Source organism: Mytilus edulis, chromosome 12, assembly GCF_963676685.1.
Source record: "Mytilus edulis chromosome 12, xbMytEdul2.2, whole genome shotgun sequence".
NCBI classification, from domain to species: Eukaryota; Metazoa; Mollusca; class Bivalvia; order Mytilida; family Mytilidae; genus Mytilus; species Mytilus edulis.
In genome coordinates this window covers 1,760,060-1,776,878 of record NC_092355.1, presented here as the reverse complement: position 1 = coordinate 1,776,878, position 16,819 = coordinate 1,760,060, and the positions used below count along the sequence as shown (strand labels likewise).

Sequence of the window (16,819 nt, the reverse complement as noted above, 5' to 3'; positions counted from 1 at the left end):
GGTCATATATAATTAACAGTTTATTTACTTTATGTTGTTTAAGCCCAGTTAACTTTAATATATAACCTGCAGCTCTGTATTGTACATCTCTGATGAATCTCTCATTTCTGTAAGTACTGACTAAGAATGTTCCTTCTTTACGGCTCAAAATAGTTATCAGGATTATAATTTAGTACGCCAGACGCTCGTTTCGTCTACACAAGACTCATCAGTGACGCTCATTTCAAAATATTTATAAAGCCAAACAAGTACAAAGTTGAAAAGCATTGAGGATACAAAATTCCAAAACGTTGTGTCAAATTCGGCTAAGGTAATCTATGCCTGGGATAAGAAAATCCTGAGTTTTTCGAAAAATTCAAAGTTTTGTAACCAGGAAATTTATAAAAAAAGACCACATGATTGATATACATGTCCACACCTAAGTGTTGACTACTGGGCTGGTGATACCCTCGAGGACGAAACGTCCATCAGCAGTGGTATCGATCCAGTGGTGTAAATCTATACCACTTTTACTATGAAGTTTGAAAAAATCTATTTTTAGAATGGAAAGCTAAAAATATAGGGCTGCGCGGCATATTTCCAACGTTTATATGCCCCGAAGTTCTAAGAGTTAAAACTAACACTTAATTTCTTAACTACCACTAACTCGACTGTAGGGTTACCACATATTTCAATATAAACAATATTCATATGTATATTTACTGGTAACTTTCCCAAGTTATGTCTCTATGAGATGCAACCTACAGATCAAAACTGGGAACCAGTTTGTAAAAAAATTAATTATCTGTGAATTTTCTATATCTCCCCAAAAGAGGCGTGGTTTGAGAAACAGCTGTATTTACAAAGTGCAACCTATAGATAAATCTACGTACTCATACCTATCAAGTATAATATATACCTATTTCATATTGTCACAAACCTTCCATTCAAACTCGTAAGTGAAAAAAAACCCGACTATGTTATAAAAAAATACGAGAAGAACAAAAGAAACACAAGCGTATAACAAATTACACAGAAATCTTAAGAGGAACAATCGCTAAAAGTAAAATAATAAACCAGATGGTATGTACTATTTAGAGTTTTAGATGAAAAAGATATAAAAGAAAACCGAGACAAAGGTACAGACAGTTGCAATCAACCTTTTTTCGTTATATCTTTTTTCGGTTCCCAGTCTTTAGATTTCTATTTATTGTGTTTGGAGTTTTCGAGACAAAGGTACAGTCAGTTGCAGTCAACCCTTTCCTTTATGTACATGTATTTTGTGTTTTATTTTCGGTTCTCAGTCTTTAGCTTTCTCTGAATGGTATTTGGAGTTTTAGAGACAAAGGTACAGTCATTTGCAATCAACCTTTTTTCTTTATGTACATGTATTTTGTGTTTTATTTTCGGTTCTCAGTCTTTAGCTTTCTCTGAATGGTATTTGGAGTTTTAGAGACAAAGGTACAGTCGTTTGCAATCAACTTTTTTTCTTTATGTACATGTATTTTGTGTTTTATTTTCGGTTCTCAGTCTTTAGCTTTCTCTGAATGGTATTTGGAGTTTTAGAGACAAAGGTACAGTCATTTGCAATCAACCTTTTTTCTTTATGTACATGTATTTTGTGTTTTATTTTCAGTTCTCAGTCTTTAGCTTTATCTGAATGGTATTTGGAGTTTTGGAGACAAAGGTACAGTCAGTTGCAATCAACATTTTTTCTTTATGTACATGTATTTTGTGTTTTATTTTCGGTTCTCAGTCTTTAGCTTTCTCTGAATGGTATTTGGAGTTTTGGAGACAAAGGTACAGTCAGTTGCAATCAACATGTTTTCTTTATGTACATGTATTTTGTGTTTTATTTTCGGTTCTCAGTCTTTAGCTTTCTCTGAATGGTATTTGGAGTTTTGGAGACAAAGGTACAGTCAGTTGCAATCAACATTTTTCTTTATGTACATGTATTTTGTGTTTTATTTTCGGTTCTCAGTCTTTAGCTTTCTCTGAATGGTATTTGGTGTTTTAGAGACAAAGGTACAGTCATTTGCAATCAACCTTTTTTCTTTATGTACATGTATTTTGTGTTTTATTTTCGGTTCTCAGTCTTTAGCTTTCTCTGAATGGTATTTGGAGTTTTAGAGACAAAGGTACAGTCATTTGCAATCAACCTTTTTTCTTTATGTACATGTATTTTGTGTTTTATTTTCGGTTCTCAGTCTTTAGCTTTCTCTGAATGGTATTTGGAGTTTTAGAGACAAAGGTACAGTCATTTGCAATCAACCTTTTTTCTTTATGTACATGTATTTTGTGTTTTATTTTCAGTTCTCAGTCTTTAGCTTTATCTGAATGGTATTTGGAGTTTTGGAGACAAAGGTACAGTCAGTTGCAATCAACATTTTTCCTTTATGTACATGTATTTTGTGTTTTATTTTCGGTTCTCAGTCTTTAGCTTTCTCTGAATGGTATTTGGAGTTTTGGAGACAAAGGTACAGTCAGTTGCAATCAACATGTTTTCTTTATGTACATGTATTTTGTGTTTTATTTTCGGTTCTCAGTCTTTAGCTTTCTCTGAATGGTATTTGGAGTTTTGGAGACAAAGGTACAGTCAGTTGCAATCAACATTTTTCTTTATGTACATGTATTTTGTGTTTTATTTTCGGTTCTCAGTCTTTAGCTTTCTCTGAATGGTATTTGGTGTTTTAGAGACAAAGGTACAGTCATTTGCAATCAACCTTTTTTCTTTATGTACATGTATTTTGTGTTTTATTTTCGGTTCTCAGTCTTTAGCTTTATCTGAATGGTATTTGGAGTTTTAGAGACAAAGGTACAGTCAGTTGCAATCAACATGTTTTCTTTATGTACATGTATTTTGTGTTTTATTTTCAGTTCTCAGTCTTTAGCTTTATCTGAATGGTATTTGGAGTTTTAGAGACAAAGGTACAGTCATTTGCAATCAATCTTTTTTTCTTTATGTACATGTATTTTGTGTTTTTTTTTCGGTTCTCAGTCTTTTGCTTTCTCTGAATGGTATATGGAGTTTTAGAGACAAAGGTACAGTCATTTGCAATCAACCTTTTTTCTTTATGTACATGTATTTTGTGTTTTATTTTCGGTTCTCAGTCTTTAGCTTTCTCTGAATGGTATTTGGAGTTTTAGAGACAAAGGTACAGTCATTTGCAATCAACCTTTTTTCTTTATGTACATGTATTTTATGTTTTATTTTCGGTTCTCAGTCTTTAGCTTTCTCTGAATGGTATTTGGAGTTTTAGAGACAAAGGTACAGTCATTTGCAATTAACCTTTTTTCTTTATGTACATGTATTTTGTGTTTTATTTTCGGTTCTCAGTCTTTAGCTTTCTCTGAATGGTATTTGGAGTTTTAGAGACAAAGGTACAGTCATTTGCAATCAACCTTTTTTCTTTATGTACATGTATTTTGTGTTTTATTTTCGGTTCTCAGTCTTTAGCTTTCTCTGAATGGTATTTGGAGTTTTAGAGACAAATCAACCTTTTTCTTTTGTTGTGTTTTTGGTTCTCAGTCTTTAGTTTTCTATTTGCGGTATATGACATGTTTGTCTTTTTTATGACATTTTGTGTTTTTTGTCATCTCATTTAATTGTTATTTTATATTTCGACTTGTGATGTTGAATTTCCCTAAGATATCAATTTCCCCCTCTAAATAAACTTTTTGATATCATATCATATCACATATCTTCTAATATTCTAGTTAAATGATATCTGTTAAAATAACGACAATGGTGTATTGCTGAAATATCTTGTTAACATGAAATTCTCATCAATAATATTGAAATCCATATGTTGGCTTTATCTTACCAACTCTAAATGAGAACATTTTTTGTAATGAAATGCATAATTATTTGATTACACAATACTTTAAAGGTTCTCTGCATTGATGTTAATACCTGAGATAATAATTAGGAGGGTTTAAATTATAAATATCTTCGTATCTCATGATTTTTAACAGGAACCCATGTCGTCAGTGTTGTAATCGTAAATATTACTGAATACAAAAGATATGTGTATCAATGTATCCACCTCATTTAATTAAAGCCGCTGATGAGTCTTTTGAAGACAAAACGCGCGCCTTGCGTACAACATTATGTGTTACCTTTGGTGATGTTTTATTCTTTTGGTGTTGAATGTCCTCGGATTGATACACACATAAAATTGTAATAAGATTTAACAAATGTCTCATTGTTTACCTCACTGCGTTCAATTATTATAGGAGGAAACTGATGTTCTCTAACTGATAACATACATGTTTTCGTGGTAGTATGTATGTTAAAAGGAGTCGAAAGATACCTCATGATGATACAACTCATAAGACGAAATAGCAACAAAAGACAAAAACAACAAAAAAAGAAACCACGATACAAACAGCAGTAAACAAAACACAACATAGAAAACAAAAGACTGAGCAACATCAATTTAAAAAACTGCAGGTTATCTGCAATGCTCCAAAGGAGTAATCAGATCGATCCTACTTTACATTTAGCATCCGTCGTGTTGCTCATTTTTGTACTAACCCGTCGATAAGTATAATTCCGAACATTACATGTCATTGTCGTCGGACTTGAGAGTAATGCATCACAAAAGTTAGGTGGTAAATCATAATATAATATTTTAACATAAACTGTGTAAGTATAGTTTGAAAAAGATGCAGAACAAATTAATAGGATAATACAAAACATAGGTTTTAACAAAATTACAAGTTTAAGATGTCGAGACGAAGATATGAACTACGGTGCATAAGAAGTATGAACCGAATAATTTAACTCCAAAGTAAAATCAAAGTCATATCAACTTCAAAAACCAAAATGTTTGATAACTATTTACACCACTGGGTCGATGCCACTGCTGATGGACGTTTCGTCCCCAACGGTATCACCAGCCCAGTAGTCAACACCTCGATGTTGACATGAATATCCTTAATGTGGTCATTTTAATAAATTACCTGTTTACAAAACAACTTTTTGGAATTTTGGATACTCAATGCTCTTCTAGTTTGTACTTGTTTGGCTTTATAAATATTTTGATATGAGCGTCACTGATGAGTCTTAAGTAGACAAAACGCGCGTCTGGCGTACTAAATTATAATCCTGGTGCCTTTGATAACTATTTACATTCTATCTTGTTTTATTGGAAAATTTCCTACTTGTGACATTTTTGTATAGGTTTATATTGACAATATTTGATGAACAACCCACAATAACATAACATAAAACAGATTGTGTAACGAGAAAGGTGTCGAAATAACCATGTCAAAATGCTTCTGTGAAACATGTTAAACCTGTGTCAAGTAATAGACAACCCTTTTTCTTCGAATACATACAACCCACACATTTCATACGATAATGACTATTTACTTGCATTTACTTTAAAAAAAATATGTGCGTCACTAGAACTTCCTGATATATTCAATACTTTTGCACTGTAATGGACTTACTATTATATGTTTTTTCCAGTTAAGATATAAATACAATTCGTAGAATTGTTTCTATTGTCTAGAGCAGTATTTAAAGGCATTCTGATTATCGAATAACATTATACCAAACTAATTTAGACTAGAAGGACATATTTAATTTAGTTATCAATTAATAAAGGTATGTATTTGGTAAGGTGTTCATATTTATGACTACTCATCATGCTCATTTAATTTACATATAAAAATAATAATAAAAAAATAAATCAGCTCTCAAGATCAAAACAAATTGAAACAGATAAGTTTCTTAAATAATTTTGTTAACAGTATATAGAACATTATAAACTATAATATTTTCATAGTATATTCCCATTGTAAAAAAAGAAATGTGATAATATATTTGGCATTGAGCGTTCATGATGAAGGTAAATTGACAAAAGCGCGTTGGACGCATGAGTTTCATAACGTTTTGTTTTTATTTTTATACATGTACAATTATATCGAAAAAAGTAAAATCCGGCGTTATAAACGCTTAGTAAACGAAAGTTCGCAGATATTTAGCTGAATATATGAATATAAACTGACATCCATACATGTGATATGCGCATACATATACATGATATATGTATAATATTTTTTCGGATGAGCCTGGTGCGTACTTTTACACTCACTGCCTTATATCATGAATATTTTGGTTAATCATGTCGGCTTTAAATGCAACACAGTAGACATATATACAAGACTAAAAAGTTAAGGTTACAGTCATTTACAGAATAAGAATGTATTTCTTCTATGGAGATACATATTCAATGTTGGTTTTTTCAGGTGGGTTTCAATACATCAAATAATTAGTTTTTTCTCCGATTGTCTAGTTTTCCCTAGTACTTGGACTAATATGAATTAACTGCGATGACTTTTTCAAGTGTGTCTCTTTTTAAAAAAAGTAAAAGCACAAAAATACTGCACTCCAAGGAAAATTCAAAACGAAAAATCCTAATCAAACGGCAAAATCAAAAGTTTAAGACTGCATTACATTTAGCATGTTTAATCTCTGTATTTTTATTTTATATTGCGACCATTTCAGTACAGTATTGTGTTACTACGTAATGTTAGTAACTATAACCGAGAAGTTCGGTGCCGTTAAGCATGTTTTATCATTCAACATTCGTTATGTACCTTCCGCAGTCAAGAGGAGATGTAGTTCTGTGGTTGTCATTGGTCAACATGAAACATGTTTGTTTTTTTTTAATTTCTATTAGTTTTTCTCAGTTGAATAATTTGAATTTTTTTTTATCTCAAGGTTTTTATAAACGACTATACGATATGGAATTTTTCTCATTGTTAAGGTAAACACGGTTGCGTAGTATTGCTTTCATTCATTTCATTTTATCTTTAGTCGATAGTTGTCTCATGTGCATTGCTTAATATTTTGTTCATAGCTTTAAGACGCGTCTTCAAGATCCATTATTCAGATATGTTCAGTTAAATCTATACATGATATAAACTTGAAAGAATTCGTATATAATGTATACATCGTAAATCTTATTAAATAAAACAAATTCTACATTTAAATTAAGTGTAAAGCTTCGAACTTTAAATGGGCCTTGACTTATATAATGTTCTAATTTAAGATTATTGGTTGACTAAAAAAATTAAATACCCTATGTTATTTACATTGTTTGATATTATATATTTGTTAAACAAAGCTTTCGAAATGACATTTATTACGACATGAAGTGTCAAAGCTGTATGTTACGTTGTTTATATTTCCCTTTTTTGTTTACAAGCGTTTGTTTTTAATATTCAAATATTTGGACCTCGAACATCAGTGAAATCAATTGTTTTTTTTTTGTCGAAATGAGCATCTGTTGTAGAACAATTGGTGTTATTCACATTTATTTCGAAGCATTTAGATCATCTTAGAATCTTATCTAAATAGGACGGTAGCTAAAATTGCAAGCTTTAAAATATATATAAATAATATTTACATCTTAAAATTTTTTTATAGCATATTTTATTTTATCAATGTACGACTTTTCTATTTTTAGGTTAGATTTCATTTTCTCTTTTTTTTAAGTCTTTAGTACGATTCCAAAATATTCTTAACCTTCAAAAATTACTTTTACTTTATGCAGCCTGTGTATAAAGCTTTCTTGTCCTCATTCATACGATTGAAACCATTGTAGGTTACAGGGTTTTTTAATGGAACAATTGATCCTTGTTTTTCTTTCTCTTGACATTGTTTAAATCTACTACTGTTATTACATGCATCTTGTCCATTCCGAAAATAAATCTTTAAACCTGGTTACTAACTACTAGTAGCGTATGATATAACTTAACACATGTACAAAATGACTTGGCAGAAAAATGGTAAATTGGTTTTATACATTTAACGAATGAGCTTTCTCTTGTTTTACCAGCTTTTTTTACACTTGCTTTCAAGAGCAATGGATGATTTAGTCCAATTGACTTTTATAGGATACTCGTTTCACACCTTATTTTAATGAAGAAGAGTACAAAAGGCTCAGAAATATTAAACAACTACGATTCAACGTAATGATATTTTTAATGCTTCCTTTCTCCAAAACAGGGAATCAAAGGGTAGTTATTATTCATCATGTCCATTATCAAGTTTAAAAATATTAATAAAAAATATAGCAATGATATTTCAGTCTGTTATTTTCATTTGTGTTGTTATTTTTGTATTTTGTATTATTGCGTGCATCTGTTCTTAAAAGTCAGCGATGACACTAAGGTCTTCTTCAAATACGTCTCAAATACTATTTGATTTGTTATATTTTTTCAGACATTATGTCAGTCAAGAGTAAGTCAACCAAAGTTGGAACTAACACTAAAACAGTTAATGGAATGACAAGTACGACTGTTAAAGTAGAGGAGACGTTCACATATTCAGATGGAGGAACAGAGGTTAAAACAAGAGAATTGGTAGTAGAAGGTACCCCACCGACTAAGGAACAAATAGTATGTTACGTTACCATATTCGGAATCAGATTTAGACACAACGCATGGTTCACTGTTCGGTTTCAAGATTGGTTAAATATATTTTGTTTTACTTTTTAAATACCTTGCGGGATTTCTCATTTTTTCCTTTTGATATCGACGTTTCAATATTTGTCGACAGATATTTCTTAACGCTGTTTATAAAAGAATATGTCTTAGAACAGAACCCAGAAAATATAAAATTGTTCAAAGTTACATTTGACAAGTGAATAATGAGACATTCTCAAAATATCATATTGTATATAGTAATCAACACTTTAATGGGAATGTCTATCTATATGACCATGTCACATGTGTAAATCATTCACAAGTTCAACAACTAAGACGATATATTGTAAAACGAGTCAAATGAAATAAAACAGTCAGGCCTCATGAGAAGGCATGTTCAAACAGGCTCTATTACGAATTTTCTAACCGTTATGGAATATCCGTTTAAAAGATGACAGTGGATATGCACAATCACGTCCCCCTTTAATGATTTGATCTGTCCACTTATCACTGTCATTGTACAGTAAGAGCAACACAGTAACTGCAATATGTGAAGCAGACTTTGCCTCACCTTTTGGAACACCTGAGATCACCACAGTGTTTGGTACGGTTTATGAAGCTCAGTATTCAGTTTTGTTTTTTTATTGTTGTATTTTTTTAAACTGTTGTCTGTCAGGGTTTTTTATTTACTTGGCGTCGTCAGTTAACTTTGAGTTTGAATATCCCTCTATATGTCACCTCTCTTTTGCAAACAGATTGCGAAATATACTATATTGAATTTCTGATTAATCATAAAAATGTCAATGCAAGTCCGTATATTCACATTTTTTGACGTAATGCTCTGTGATATCAAAAAAGATAAAACTTTTCGGAAAATTCAAATAAGAAATTCGCTTAAAAAATCTGAATCAAAAGCTCAAACGTATCAGAAGAATGAAAGATAACTGTCATAATGCTGACTTGATACACTAAGCTTGAGTTGTATAACGAAAAACAGAGCCTTGAGGTTATATCTATTCACTATCAATCTTCCAATTAATTTTTAAAATACCTACATCAATAGCCCGTATCTCATAGTCAAATATAGAAGCAATAAAACATTCTGACAATCATGCAACAACTCTGCATATAGGTTTAATACATTTCTGCAATAGTTTGAATAGGGCAAATAACTCGGGTTGACTACAAACTTCAATACTGAAATGGAGTAAAGAACAGATTGAAGTAGCAAAAAGTCATCAATACGTCTGAGAAATACATCTTTACTGTAATCATACACGAGCTTACTTTGACAAACTGGGATATTTGTACGTATATTTTCTATTATAGCAAGCTTTTGTGAACTCCGACGACGTTAATGAGAACGATATGAAGAATCTTAGTTTATCGTCAAAATCATCTCAACCAAATGAGATTCTGCCAAGTAATAACCATAAAAAATCTTCACCAAATAAACCATCCAAACAAGACCAACCAACCGGTGAATTTGCAGAACAAGCATTAAAAGCACATAATGGATTACGAGCTAAACATGGCGTTCCAGCATTGAAGAGCGCAGCTGACTTGTGTGCAATGGCTCAAAAATGGGCTGATCATCTCCTTGCAAATAATTTGACAGGGCACAGTCCTAGAGACCACAGGCCAGGAGCTGGTGAAAATATAGCATACATGATGGGAACCATGGCAGACCTCGACTATTCAGGTACAATTTAATGTCATTTTATGAAACCCTCGTTTTGGACGCATTGCATTTATAGTTATTTTTACCATGAATTATCTACAACATTATAAATGAAAAACAGATTGAGTATCCATCGAGGACACAAAATAAAAACATGCGCAGCAAAATAAACAACCCAAAAAACACATACACACACAAAGTGAGAGGAACAGAACTATAAGTTTTAATCCTCTATTTGCTATCTTTTTTTAATAAGCATTTACTTTTAAACTGCAAAATTTTGTAACATTGGTAATCAATCATCGTTTTATTAGGGTAAAAAGATTGACTATACAACAAGTTATCAGAAAACAGCATCATATGTAATCCATTAAGAGTAAGTGACAACATTATTGTCGATCTACTAATTGTTATTATTTGTATCTAACTTTTTGATTTAGCTAAGGATGCTACAGAATCGTGGTACAGTGAAATAGAAAATTATGGATCATACTATGGAAAAGAGCCACCAGAGTTCGGTAGAGTACCTGGTACGTTACTTATCAATTCAAGATTTAAAAAAAAGATAAAGTATCCAAAACGTATGGTTCGAATGTGTTATGCTTTTAATAATGAACGATAATGTATATGTAAAAAGACAAATTAGGAGCAGGTTCTGTTTACCTTTCTTGTTAATCTCCAGTTTAATGGTAGTGTTCGTTGCTAAGTCTTTAGTTGCCTATGTTATGGTTCGTTTCCTGCTTTTTGTCTTTTGCCTATTTCTTTATTTGTCCTGGGGGTGTCAGTTTATTATTGACTTATGAGTTTAAATGTTCCTTTGACATTTTTTCTGCCCTCTTTTTTTGGTGCAGGAGTCTTACCCGGATTGAATTATAGTCAGCTTTATAAACGCTTTAAACTACTTAGTTTATTTCTTTTCACCATGAAATATGAAACTAACATTATACGAATAAGAAACACATTGTTATATCAATGAAAGTAGTCGAAGTAACATATTCAATAGAGGACATTTTGTGAATTATGTGAGCTAGAACATAAGAGAGACATGGAACATCAACCTAGTTAATGTATCGTGCTATGCATGCATCAACTTTTAATTTCATCAGTAAAAAAGCCAGGGTGACACATTGTCTTTACACATACGGTTATGAAGTTTTAATGCTAGTATCTTAACACAAGTTAAACTGGTAATTTTACGTTGTTAATGTTAATACTATTTTTATAATTATACAGCGTATGGTCATTTTACACAAGTTGTATGGAAGGATACCAAGGAGATGGGAATAGGAAAGGCAAGAGGAAACGGTCGAGTCGTTGTTGTTGCTAATTATAGACCAGCCGGAAATTTTATTGGCAGCTATTCACAGAACGTATTGCCTCCTCATTAGCAGAGACGTCAAAGCTGCAATTCTTTCTAGGACGTTATATGTGGCAAACATACACTATTGTTTTTTTTATATAATAATACTGTACATTGAATTTAAAATATATTTGTTATATCATTATATACATTAGATTAAAGGAATATTAAATCATGAGACAACTTTTTAAATAAATATTATGGTCGTTGTTGTTAAGTTAAATTAAACGAACATTGGGTGTTAAGGATGTAAACATACGAGGCTATTTCCAGTTTACAGATGTTTTCCTGCTTTTTATAGATGTAATGAGTAGAATATTGTCTTTTTACCTATGTTTTCTGTTTTTATGTAAACGCATCGTTGTCATTATAATGAAATTTGATGCGACTGCGATACAAGTGAGAGGTCTAGCTAGCTATAAACCAGGTTCAATCAATCATTTTCTACATCATAATATGTCTGTACTAAGCCAGAAATATGACAATGGATATTCATTCATTTGCTATGTTTGGGCCTTTGATTATGGACTTTCCAATTTGAATTTTCCTCGGAGTTCAGTATTTTTGTGCTTTACCATTTTCCAACTGTTTTTGATAGTTGTTCATGTTGTTGTCTAATATTGGTAAAGATACTGCATGTTTTAAGGTGTTTCTTATCGTATAACACACCGAGGTCTGTCAGGAATGAGCAAATGAAAGACCGATATTAGGGAGTTTTTTCTTGCGGCAATTATGAACCACCGACACGACAAGAATCAATTTAGAATATGCATTATATTACTTATAAACCGTTAAAGAAATATAATATTTTGCAAAGATTTGCAGGATTTGGATCCTCATTTACCAATCAAACCAAAGTGGGATATTCATTTTTGGTCCTTTCAGATGATAATACGCCCTACTGTTCAGTTATTATGTGAAATAAAATTCACTAGTTATTTAAGATATAAGCTTAAGAAATGCATGAATCAAGATAAAAACGAATTGTCACCGGTGTATGAAAAATAAAAGTCACGCTTTAAGAAATGTTTTATACCAACTTAGTTGATGATGAATTGCAATGCATTCCATTGGATTCAAGATTCAGTACACAAACAGTAGTCCTTACATCAAATAAAATTCCTGTTAACATCTGGGGTACCTCAAGACACAGTGTTTGGTCAAATTTTATTCTTGGTATTTATCAATGATTTGGCAGAAAATAATGAACATAGTACATGAAGATTGTTTCCAGATGATAGTATTTTTTATAGGGAAAATAAAACAAAAACGGATGACATAAATAAATAACAGTGTGACTTAAAAACGGCCCACAGGTAGGAGCAGAATAAGCTCATGCATTTTTTATCCTGATAAGTGCAACCTTCTCAATCTAACTCAAAAACGCAAACCTTTATACTTCATTTATAACTTACAAAATCACTCTCTAGAAAAAATCGACTCTACAAAATATTTAGGCTTAACTCTTCAAGCAAATTTGAAATGGGACAAACATATCGATAACATGACATCAAAAGCAAATCAGTCTGTTGGATTATTCGTAGAAACCTAAAAAGGCCTCACCTAAAGTTAAAATTCCTGCATTTAAAGCTCTTGTCCGACTAAAATTAGAGTACTGATTAACTATTTGGGATCAACATCAAAAACAGTAAAATTCACAAATTGAAAAAGTTTTATGCAACCGCTTCCATAACACCAGCTCAGTTACTGAAATTATGACAGACCTAAATTGGTACCCACTGGAAATTAGGCGTTTACGATTCAGTCTTCTTCTACAAAATTATACACGAAATTATTGCAATCCCTACACATAACCTTTTGATCTCACTAGACAATAGAACCAGACATAGCAATCCACACTGATTTCGGCAAAAACATGCATCTAACGACAGTTATACATATTCATTTTATCCACGAACAGTTATTAATTGGAATCATCTGCCACAACAAATAGAATTATGTAGTACAGTACAAGGATTCAAGAGTATGATATCAGAATCTACTCTCATCCCCATATTTATGTTTCTTAAATGTATCTCGAATAAACCATTTCAAACTGTTAAGCTTGTAAAATGTCCTTGGTATTTTTAAAAGTGTTTTAAGGGAATGGAAACCAATGTTTAAAGTAGAAGAAATAAAGAAAGAAAAAAAAATATTTGGCTAACATCTCAAAAACATGGACAAAGGTACATATACGAGCCTTGGATTTTATTCATTGTTTTTATTAGTTCCATAACATATATACTATTAACCTATAGCAGTCTTTTATAAGCTTGTTACTTTGAAACAGAGTAGTTAACGTCCTTCAGCTTTGAATTACACTTTTTCTCAATATAAAGAATTCATACTATATCATATATATTCAAATATTTTATAATATAATATCTTAAACATTACCTCAGTCACAATAGTTCTGTGACAAAATACATTGTCAACATGATATTTTCTTTAATAATGCAATCTATATATCCGTGTTATTTAATCTTTTTTTATTTATGACATTTTTTCAATGTAATGAATGCTAATTCGATTACGACACAACTGTTAATTACTTTGAACTGAAAATTTAATACGCAATATGAAAATTAAGTACGTGAGCTTTAAACTCTCAAGACCATTGTTAACTGTCGTGTTTAAATTGGAAAAAGGGAACGCGTTCTTGAAATCAACTATATAAATAGTATATGTAATGGTTTAATATCAAATGTCATAACATTAAAACAATAGTAAAGTATGATCAAAAGCTATTGAATTATGACTATAATATGACCAACGGGAAAATATATAACACTGTAGATCAATATGACAAATATACTTTACTGCATAATTTCTTTTAGTAAAAAATAAAAAAGGACCCGTTTTTATCATGGTAGCTTCTCAGTGATTTAACATTGACATGCTATTTCAATACCTTTCATAGACCTTAATCAGTAGGCATTTATGTTTGCCTGGGTCCACTCAAATCTATCAATATAAGGACACTATAACCGGCATATACGTTACAGGTTAGGTAAGCTATAGGATCAGGTTGAACCTTCATTTGTCGTCGGAAAATGATTGAATAGAGGGAATAGGACAGATGTATTCTTTCCCCGTTAGTATACAGTTTAATTTGGCTGCTGTTACGGACTAACCAATAACGTGTTTGGACTTTTACTCAATGTAAAAAAATATATGTTGTAATTGATACAAAATACGATAAAGACACTTTCAAAAAAGATTATGTAGGTAATACATTGACTAAAACACAGATAAAAAAGTTTTCATTTGAACATATGTTCAGTTGCGTTTCGCTATATACGATTTGAAATAAATCTATTTATTGGTTTCATTAGAAAAAAGACAAAAATTCTAAAGAAGCATTTGAAAATATAAATTTAAAAAAAAGTTTCAGACTAAATAAAGGCAATAGTAGTATACCGATGTTTAAAACTCACAATTCGAATAAAAAAAAATCCGGGTCACAAACCAAAACTGAGGGAAACGCATTAAATATAAGAGGAGATTGACGACACAACATTAGAATGTAACACACACAGAAACGAACTAAGCATAAGACAAAATCCGATTAGAATAACAAATATAACATCAAAACTAAAAACATGAGTTTGGGATAGAAAAGTACCGTGGCACGTCTTATAATAATGTGAATTCACACTCAAATATAAGAAGAACCAAACGACACAAAAGTAACACAACAATTAAAAATGACGTGACCAAAAAGGTCCTTACATTACTCAAGTCGAAACGGAAAGGTACCCAAACCGTTAGAGTAAAACCAGTTTATTCTTAACATATTAAACACATATTCCAGATAAATAAATGAAGCTGTTTCCATGAATATGTAGATACCAATGCATTTAATAAAGTGTGAATGTTGTATAATGTGTTTCATTTCTTTTAAAAAAAAATTAATAGTTTATAAATGAGCGTCATTTAAATTTCCGATTAGTTCCTTATGCCTTTATTGTAATTGATTTAAGTTTAAAAAATATCTATTTCCAGATAAAATATATATATAGTTCTTAGAAAAATAGGTATTGTCAAAAATTCAAAAGTATGTTGATTATCGGATAAAATATTAATAAATTTCGGAGAACTATACCTATTGTCTAGGACAAAATATTTAAATGCATATTGATTATCGGATATCATCGCACAACAGAAATCTTAACTGGACAAACTTATTAGTTCCGGTAGCTTTAATTTAATGTACTAACGTGGTAAGGTGTTAGTATTTAAGAACCAACATTATACTTCAGTTCAAGATATGCAACAAAGTAAACCTATAGGAAAATATACAAAATAAATTTTGCATGAAATTTTGCCTACGGGATTTACAACCTTTGGACCTAAGTTTTCAACTAGAAGTATTCACTTATTTAATGACGCATACGATAGATTCAAACTCATTTGTCAAACGCAAAACAACATCAAACGATCAAAAGATAAAGAACAGTATACAAAATATTTGTTGTAAAACACTTCCATAATTGTCAAATAAAAAAAAAAGATACATTGTACCAAGTTAACACAATATTTTTTCTTATAGAAATTATCATGTGTAGTTTGATTTCTGATATGCCTTTATACACTTAACGAATCTTCTGATGACCTATCAGAATTGAGCATTTCATTATGCTTTTTTCACTTCTTTGGTACATATTTGTTTGTTGATAGTGATTATTATAATAAATCAATGCTGACCGCTGTCCCCTTTTTTGACATTTTTTAAACTTAAAGTGTCTGTCTGTTTGTTTTGTTCACACATCGTTGTCAATATAATAGAAATTGATGCGACTGTCAAGTGAGAGGTTTAGCTAGTTATCAAGCCAGGTTTCATCCACCATTTCTACATAAGAAAGCCTTGATCAATTCAGGAATATTACAGTTGTTATTTATTTTGTGTACCACATATTTCTCTCAATTTTCGACCAATTTTTCTGCTGTGCATGTAGCGATTGTGTCTCATGAATTGATAACACATATATATAACCCATATTATATTGTTGTCCGTTACATCAGGAATATTTAGTTTATTTAAAAAACAGCAGTCCTATAATGATTATTGTAATGCAATGATTATTTTTCACAAATAAATTCGTGAAATGATAACATTTCACCGAAGTTTTAATTTAATATAGTACAAGTTGACAAGTTAACTGGACTTTGAATATAAGCCTGTCATCGTGACATTGGGATTAGATTAATAACTGTGAAAAAGATTCTGATATAAACAATACTAGATTTAAAACCTATCCATCTGTTATTATAGTCGGTGAAAAAATTAGGGGTAGGTGTTTACGTCCGTTAAAAACATGTACATAAATGTATCCCAAGTACACTCGCACTATCAT

At 31.1% G+C, this 16,819-nt stretch overlaps 1 protein-coding gene across 1 annotated transcript; it reads left to right on the top strand.

Annotated features, from left to right (window-relative positions):
* Nucleotides 1-5,453: 5,453 nt before the first annotated feature.
* Nucleotides 5,454-11,640, top strand: LOC139499404 (Golgi-associated plant pathogenesis-related protein 1-like). The gene is made up of 5 exons (XM_071288082.1): nt 5,454-5,593; nt 8,219-8,394; nt 9,751-10,123; nt 10,543-10,632; nt 11,336-11,640. Exons 2-5 carry the CDS (start codon nt 8,224-8,226, stop codon nt 11,488-11,490), a joined length of 789 nt encoding a protein of 262 aa, XP_071144183.1. The 5' UTR covers nt 5,454-5,593; nt 8,219-8,223; the 3' UTR covers nt 11,491-11,640.
* Nucleotides 11,641-16,819: the final 5,179 nt, after the last annotated feature.

Bases quoted from the DNA above. Each gene is read 5' to 3' on its own strand.
- LOC139499404 (XM_071288082.1), top strand. From the start codon at position 8,224: ATGTCAGTCAAGAGTAAGTCAACCAAAGTTGGAACTAACACTAAAACA. The intron at 10,124-10,542 runs GTACAATTTAAT...TTTTTGATTTAG, and splicing joins GGCAGACCTCGACTATTCAG to CTAAGGATGCTACAGAATCG. The intron at 10,633-11,335 runs GTACGTTACTTA...ATAATTATACAG, and splicing joins AGAGTTCGGTAGAGTACCTG to CGTATGGTCATTTTACACAA.